The 7,500-nt window shown below is 57.5% G+C and overlaps 2 protein-coding genes across 2 annotated transcripts in view; both read right to left on the bottom strand.

Moving 5' to 3' along the window:
• ENH_00019440 (CMGC kinase, CDK family TgPK2, putative) overlaps positions 1-1,400 on the bottom strand; it is a gene marked incomplete at both ends in the record, with an annotated part of 4,248 nt that extends 2,848 nt beyond the window's left edge. The window contains 4 exons of the mRNA XM_013584500.1: positions 44-127; positions 261-339; positions 522-665; positions 1,262-1,400. Of these exons, the coding sequence (XP_013439954.1) occupies positions 44-127; positions 261-339; positions 522-665; positions 1,262-1,400 (446 nt within the window). The remainder of the gene's footprint in view (positions 1-43; positions 128-260; positions 340-521; positions 666-1,261) is intronic.
• Positions 1,401-3,125: 1,725 nt separating this feature from the next.
• ENH_00019430 (hypothetical protein, conserved) overlaps positions 3,126-7,500 on the bottom strand; it is a gene marked incomplete at both ends in the record, with an annotated part of 7,869 nt that continues 3,494 nt past the window's right edge. The window contains 4 exons of the mRNA XM_013584499.1: positions 3,126-4,361; positions 4,681-5,805; positions 6,087-6,165; positions 6,375-7,495. Of these exons, the coding sequence (XP_013439953.1) occupies positions 3,126-4,361; positions 4,681-5,805; positions 6,087-6,165; positions 6,375-7,495 (3,561 nt within the window). The remainder of the gene's footprint in view (positions 4,362-4,680; positions 5,806-6,086; positions 6,166-6,374; positions 7,496-7,500) is intronic.

Here is a 7,500-nt window from a genome sequence, read left to right as displayed (position 1 = left end):
AATCAATTCCAACAAACCCTAAACCCTAAACCCTAAACCCTACCTTGCAAGACCGAAGTCTGCGAGCTTCAAGGTTCCGTCTCTGCTTATGAGGAGGTTTTGAGGTTTCAAGTCGCGGTGCAGAACTCTGCGGCAAACAATAATGCAAACCCTAAACCCTAAACCCTAAACCCTAAACCCTAGGCGCTGGCTGAGACAGGGCAGCGCCGCCTTTCGGCTTTGTTCAGGGTTTAGGGTTTAGGGTTTAGGGCATTCAACACCTGTGCTGGTGGCAGTAGGCAATGCCTTTAAGAAGCTGATAAAGAAAAGACTTAACAACTTGCGGCTCCAGGCCCGAAGCTGCAAATACAAACCCTAAACCCTAAACCCTAAACCCTAAATCGGGGTCTGTGGCAGCAGCAGCGCCGCGCGTCAGTTTCTGCAAAACAACCCCGGAGCACTTGCATGACTCTTCTTTCTTCGAAACTCCCCGAGATCTTTAAAAAGAAACATTTCGAAATAAAAATAAAAGAAAAACTCACGTCGGCAGTCGTCTAGAACTTCTTTCAAGTCCTGGTCCAAATATTCAAAAACCAGAGTCAAGCGCTTGTCAGTGTGCACTACGTCCATCAGGCGGACAATATTGGGGTGGTGGAGTTCTTTGAGAAGAGAAATTTCGCGAATTGCTGAAATGAATTAAATAAAATAAAAATAAAAGCGGAAATAAAATAAACGAAACTACGGGGAGGAAAAGAAATAAACTGAACGAGGGTTTCCTGAACTTGCAAAAACGCACACGACCACCTGCCTATACACCCGAAACCGAAAAACGGAAAGCTGCGGAAACTCGACACCAAATGCAAAAACGAAACGCGATCTTCACAACAAACGAAATTAATTAATTATTTTGATTCTTTTCCTCCAATTTGAGCCATTATTCTCCTTTTTTCACCCACAAAACCCGGAGATCGCCCACTACCCGCGCACACCCCAGGCCCTCTTTCCCCGCGGGATCTTCTGCATTGGCGGCTCATTTTTGCATTTTTTGCAGCAAAGGAAATTTATTCATCTTTTGAATTGAAGTTGACAAACTTTAAATTCAAAAAGATGAATAAAGAACTCTTTTTGTTCGCAGTTGGAAACTGCAGCGCTCGTTGGCAGTTTCCGCTGTTCTTTAAACGGTCAGCAGCCGCACACTCGCTCCGAAGAGAGAGCTCAGCGCTCCAGAGAGCCCAGAATTAGGGTTTAGGGTTTAGGGTTTAGGGTTTAGGGTTTGGGTTACCTGTGGAGGGAATGCCCTCGTCCTCGGCCTCGAGGCGAATCTTCTTTAAGGCGCAAAGATTTCCATTTGTGTCTTGGGCTTTATAAACCACTCCGTAAGTCCCTTCCCCTATTTTGTCCAGCTTCTTGTAGCGCTCCATTGTGCCTCTGCTGCAGCTGCTGCTGCTGCTGCTGCTGCTGTTGCTGCTGTTGCTGTTGCTGCTGCTGCTGCTGTTGCTGCTGCTGCTGCTGCTGCTGGAATGTGTGTCGCTCCACGGGGTAAAGCCGGGCACAACAACCAGCCCGGCTGCCTTGAACTCTCTGCTGCTGCTGTCTCGGGTCTCTCAAGAAACGTTTTTGCTGCTGCTGCTGCTGCAGCTGCTGCTGCTGCTGCTGCTGTTGTTGCTGCTGCTACTGCTGACGCCGCGCGCCGCTGCAGCGCCGCCCAGTTGCTGGCTTTCGCCCTAGTCCCCACAAGTGAGTCCAAAACCCTAAACCCTAAACCCTAATTCCTAAGCCCTAAACCCTGAAGCCTAGGCCCTGCGTGGGCGCCGGGGCTGCAGCAGTTCTTGGCTTCGGACGGAGGCGGGGCTGCTGCTAGGGTTTAGGGTTTAGGGTTTAGGGTTTGTTTCACTTGCAGGTGCAGGTGAAACGGAGAAGCAGCTGCAGCAGCAGCAGCAGCTGCTGCGATGCACCCTGGATGCCTTCCGCTGCTGCTGCTGCTGCTGCAGGTGCTGCGGCCTGCTGCTGCTTCGCTGCTCCCCTGAAACTTGTGCGGAAATAAAAGTGAAGGAAAAATATTTGTGAGCAGCATGCAGAAGCTGCGTTGCAGTTGAGGTGTATGTACACCTGGGCGCGCACCAGCGGCGGGAAGAAGATCTTTGGATCCTTCGACGCGGAAAAGGAAAAAACTAAAGAAGCAAGACGGAAACAACGAATTAAATGAATTAAATGAATTAAATTAAATTAATTAAACCCCAAAAGACCCCAACTTAGCCCTGGAAGCCCCGTCGCCGCCCGGCTCCGAGCTGCGGGAGCCACAGAGGGGCTTCCAGTTCGGGGCCAAATTCGGTGGGGTTGTTTTATTTTCTCCACTTTTTGAGTTTATTTTCCCTTTTTAAATGCTTTTATTTATTTATAAATGCAGTTTGAATTCAAATTCCCGCCAACTTCTCCCCGCATCACACGCGGGGTCCTTCCGCCGCCGCTGCCCAGGGCTTCCACCGGGGTTTCCTGGCCCCGTTTTCCCCTCTTTTTGCTTTATTTAATTAATTTGCACTTTTAATTCCAATTTAATTCTAATTTAATTCCAATTTAATTCCAATTTAATTCAAATTCGACCAAATAACTCAAACAATTAACTCCACAACAGTTCCCGTTCGCCGGCGAGGCCGCAGAACAGCCCCTGGCAAATGCGAAAGTAGCAGTGTGAGGGCCCAGCAGCAGCAGAAGCAAGCAGCAGCAGCAGCACACAAGACAGCAGCAGCAGCAGCTGCTGCTGCTGCTGCAGTGTGCAGGGCAGGCAGCAGCAAGCAGCTCCGCCTAGCAGCATTTAAAGAATGAGTTTTTTTCTAACTTTAGTTTTTTTAAATGGCTGCAGCCGCTGCAGCAGCTGCGTTGCGTGGGCGCTGTGTGCTGCTGCTGCTGCTGCTGCTGCAGCTGCTGCTGCTGCTGCAGCAGCAGCTGCTGCTGCTGCAGCAGCAGCAGAAGCAGCTTCTGCTGCAGCAGCAGCAAAAGCTGTTTGTGTTGTTTTGTCCTTTTACCTGGTTGCATTGAAGCACAAGTTGGATTTGAATGTCAAAATAATTAAATGAATAAATAATTAAAAGAAATAAATAATTAAAAGAAATAAATAATTAAATTAATTAATTTTGCTGCTGCACTTGTCACGCCTCTTCTGGCTGCCAGAGGGGCTCATTATCCCCGCGAGCTCTTCCGGGCCTTGCTGCTGCTGCTGCTGCTGCTGCAGCGTTTGCTGCTGCGGCCGCAGCAGTCACCTCCGCAGCCGCAGCGTTTGCTGCTGCTGCTGTTGCTGCTGCTGTTGCTGCTGCTGCTTCCTCGCTCCCCACAGCATAAATAAAAGCAGCAATGCAGCTGCAGTCATCTGTTGATCCATTCTTTCTTGCTTTTTTAACAATTGTGCTGCAGAGCTGTGTCAGTGTTGCTGCTGCTGCGCTCGGGCTGCTGCTGCTCAGGTTGCTGCTGCTGCTGCTGCTGCTCAGCTGCGACCCGTGGCTCTGCGACGGCAGCAGCCGCCTCCAGCTCGTAATGCGTTTCAGTCCAGAAGGAATGGATTGCTGCTGCTGCTGCTGCTGCTGCTGCTGCACTGGCTGCTGCTGCTGCTGCAGCACTGGCGGCTGCTGCGCCTGCTGCTGCTGCGCTTGCTGCTGCTGCTGCTGCTGCTGCGGGGGAGGCTGCAGCAGCCTGTTGTTGCTGCTGCTGCTGCCCAGCGAGGAGCGAAGGAATGAAGTGAAGTCTCCAGCACTCGCGACTCTGCGTCCAATGCTTGCTGCTGGCAGCTGCTGCAGCTGCGGCTGCTGCTGCTGCTGCTGCTGCTGCTGCTGCTGCTGCATCAGGAGCTGCTGCTGCTGCTGCTGCATGACGAGCTGCTGCTGCTGCTGCGCCTTTTGCTGCTGCAGCAGCAGCTCCGTCTCCCGCTTTGCTGCTGCCTCCAGCGCCCGCCACAAGGGTTTTATTTGCTGCAGACATTTTAATATTTCTTGCGGCTGCACAAAATCCCAAACTCCGTCAGTGGCCAGCAGCAGCAGCCCGCAGTTGGGAGAGCCCGCAGGCGCTGCTGCTGCTGCTGCTGCTGCTGCTGCAGCAGGCGCTGCTGCTGCTGCTGCTGCAGGGGCTCCCGCTGCAGCGGCGCCGGGAGGAGCTGCAGCAGCAGCGCCTGCTGCGGCACCCGCCGCGGCTGCAGGCCCCGCAGCAGCAGCAGCAGGAGCAGCAGCAGCAGCAGCAGGAGCAGCAGCAGCAGCAAAGAGCGAAGAAATGGAATAAATTCCAATCTCAGGTTCTATTGACAAAGCTCGAGGAGGCAAACGATCTTTAACATCAAAGTCTCCAATGGACCTCGTGGGCTCCAGCTGCCCCGCCATCTTGTTCCCCACAATGCTCACCTGCAGCAGCAGCAGCAGCAGCAGCAGCAGCAGCAGCAGGTGCAGCAGCAGCAGCGGGGGGCACGGCAGCCGCAGCAGCACGGGAAGGCGCAGCAGCAGCAGCTGCGGGGAGGACGAAGCAGCAGAAGCTCCGTGAAGGGGAGAAGCAAACCCAGCAGATGCACAGAACAGCAGCAGCAGCAGCAGCAGCAGCAGCAGCAGCAGCAGCAGCAGCAGCAGCAGCAGCAGCAGCAGCAGCAGAAGCAGCAGCAGCAGCAGCAGCAGCAGCAGCAGCAGCAGCAGCAGCAGCAGCAGCAGCAGCAGCAGCAGCAGGACTTACCCCGAGAGCACGGATGCGTTTGTCTTCGGAGGGGCAGCCGCAGCGCAGCTGCCTGGAGAGCCACTGGAAGTTGATGCTGCTGCCGCTGCAGCAGCTGCTGCTGCTGCTGCTGCTGCTGTAAGTCCCCACAGAAGAAGTGCTGTCGGAATGAGACAGTTTGCTGCAGCTCGGAATCAGCCGCAGCGAAAGTCTGCTGCTGCTGTGGATGCTGCTGATGCTGCTGCTGCTGCTGATCCCCGACAGCAGCTCGGAGGCGCTCCCGCGGCCCCCAGCAGCAGCAAGCCCCAGCCGCGGCACCTGCTGCTGCTGCTGCTGCGGCTGCAGCAGCAGCTGCTGCTGCTGCTGCTGCGGCTGCTGCTGCTGCTGCTGCTGCTGCTGCGAGGGGGCTTGCAGCCAGCGGCTGGGGGGCGCTGCTGTTTCTAAGGCGTCTAGGCCAAAGAAGGAGTGCTCCCGCTTCAGGTTGCTGCTGCTGCTGCTGCGGCTGCCGTGGTTGTTGCGGCGCTGCTGCTGCTGCAGCAGCAGTTGCTGCTGCTGCTGCTGCTGCAGCGCAGGCGCGGAGCGGCTGACCGGCATTGTGCTGCTGTTGCTGATGCTGCTGCTGCTGCAGCAACACCCCAACTTCCCCAGCGGGTTCCTGCTGCTGCTGCTGCTGCTGCTGATGTTGCAGGGGCACTCTGCTGCTGGAGGCTGCTGCTGCTGCAGCAGCAAATCCGAAAGTGTTCCTGCTGCTCCCGGGTTGCTTTGCCCGCCTGCTAGAGGCTTAAAGGCGAATTCTCTGTAGTCCCAAACCCCTATTGTTCCTGCTGCTGCTGCTGCTGCTGCAGTCTCTTCCTGCTGCTGCTGCTGCTGCTCGTGCTGCTGCTGCTCCTGGATCCGCTGCAAGTCGCCCTCCGACGCAGCGCCCCCCAGAGGCGCAGCAGCAGCAGCAGCAGCAGCAGCAGCAGCGCTGTGGGCTGCAGGCGTTGCTGCAGACTCCGCAGCAGCAGCAGGAGCAGCAGCAGCAGCAGCAGCAGCAGGGCGGTTCTTCTGTTTGCTGCTGAGGTTGCGAGCTGCAGCAGCTCGAATGTCAAAAGAAATAAAAGCGGCGCCGCAGTCGCCCAAATTAAAAGTAAACAAATGGGGGCCCTGCAGCAGCAGCAGCAGCAGCAGCAGCAACTGCAGCAAGAGGGGCGGCGGGAGCAGCAGCAGCAGCAGCAGCAGCAATTGCAGCAAGAGGGGAGGCGGGAGCAGCAGCAGCAGCAGAAACACCAGCAGCAGCAACTAGGCGGAAGCGCGCGGCAGCAACTGCAGCGCCGGTGGGGGCTGCTGCAGCAGCAGCAGCAGCAGGGAAAACGACGACAGCAGCAGAAGCAGCGGGAATAAAGACCACAGCAGCAGCAGCAGCAGCAGCAGCAGCAGTACCGTACCTGCAGCAGAGCAGCAATGAGGCAGCTGCCGCTTCCTGCTGCTTCCGGATAAGTCCGGCTGAGGACAGCAGCACGTCGCCTGCAGCAGCAGCAGCAGCAGCAGCAGCAAAAAGAATGCGGAATGCAACGCTACAAGCGCAGGCAGATTCAGCAGCAGCAGCAAGAGCAGCAGCAGCAGCAGCAGCAAGAGCAGCAGCAGCAAGGGCAGCAGCACGAGCAGTAGAAAGAGCAGCAGCAGCAGCAGGAGCAGCAGCAGCAGCAGCAGCAGCAGGAGCAGCAGCAGCAGACCTCATGAGGGCGTCCAAGTCTGCGAAGAGAGTCCTTGCTGCTGTGTGGATTTGCTGCTGCTGCAGCAGCAGCAGCTGCTGCGGCAGCCGCTTGAAGGCCAGCAGCGGCAGCGCCTTGGAGACGAAAGCAGCAGCTTCGTGAGTGTCATGGCCATCGCAAACTAAAAATAAAACTGAGGGAAAAGTTGCTTCTCGTTTTGCTGCTGCCAGCTGCAGCAAAGGCCGGGGCCCCGCTGCAGCAGCAGCAGCAGCAGCAGCAGCAGCAGCAGCAGCAGCGGCTGCGGCGGGCGGCGGCGCTGCGGTCGGCGCTGCGGACAGCGGCGAGCCGTCAGCAGCAGCAGCAGCAGCAGCAGCAGCAGCAGCAGCAGCAGCAGCAGCAGCAGAAAGCTGCGGAGGCTCCCAGCAAAGAGAGACTGCGGAGCCCTCAACAGCAGCAGCAAAAGGCTTCTTGCGGCGCAGCGCGAAGAGGGGCCCCCAGCGGCCGTGCTGCTGCTGCTGCTGCTGCTGCTGCTGCTGCTGCTGCTCTGCTGCTGCTGCTGCTTCCGCCCAGGGCGGAGCGGGGGGCGCCTCGACGAGGTGCTCGAGAGCAGCGTCGACAGCAGCAGCAGCAGCAGCAGCACCGGAGGCGCCGTCTCCTGCTGCTGCTGCTGCTGCTGCTGCTTCTTGTGCTGCAGTCAACTCAGCAGCAAACATTCCCTGCACTCCAATGCGGACGCTGGCAGCAACAGCAGGCGGCAGCTCGCACTTGTGGCCGTAGCAGGTGGCTGCGTCTGCTGCTGCTGCTGCTGCTGCTGCTGCTGCGCGTTCTGCTGCTGCTGCAGTTGCTGCTGCTGCTGCTGCCCCCGCAGCAGCAGCAGACCCGTCCGCCCTCCACTCAAAGCCCAGCCCGCGGCCCCCAGCAGCAACTTCGAGAATCCGCTTCTCCTCTGCTGCTGCTGCTGCTGCAGCAGCAGCAGCAGCAGCAGCTTCCGCCGCCGCCCTGCTGCTGCTCTCGAAGCTGCTGCTGCGCCGCCCCCCCGCCTCCCCCCTCCCCCGCTGCTGCTGCTGCTGCTGCTGCTGCTGCTGCCGCTGCTGCTGCTGCTGCTGCTGCTGCTGCTGCTGCTGCTGCTGCTGCTGCTGCTGCTGCT

This window comes from Eimeria necatrix, genomic scaffold, assembly GCF_000499385.1.
Source record: "Eimeria necatrix Houghton genomic scaffold, Enh_scaff165, whole genome shotgun sequence".
In the NCBI taxonomy this organism is placed as follows: Eukaryota; Apicomplexa; class Conoidasida; order Eucoccidiorida; family Eimeriidae; genus Eimeria; species Eimeria necatrix.
Note: the sequence above shows the minus strand (reverse complement) of the source record. Positions and strands in the feature narration are given on the sequence as shown.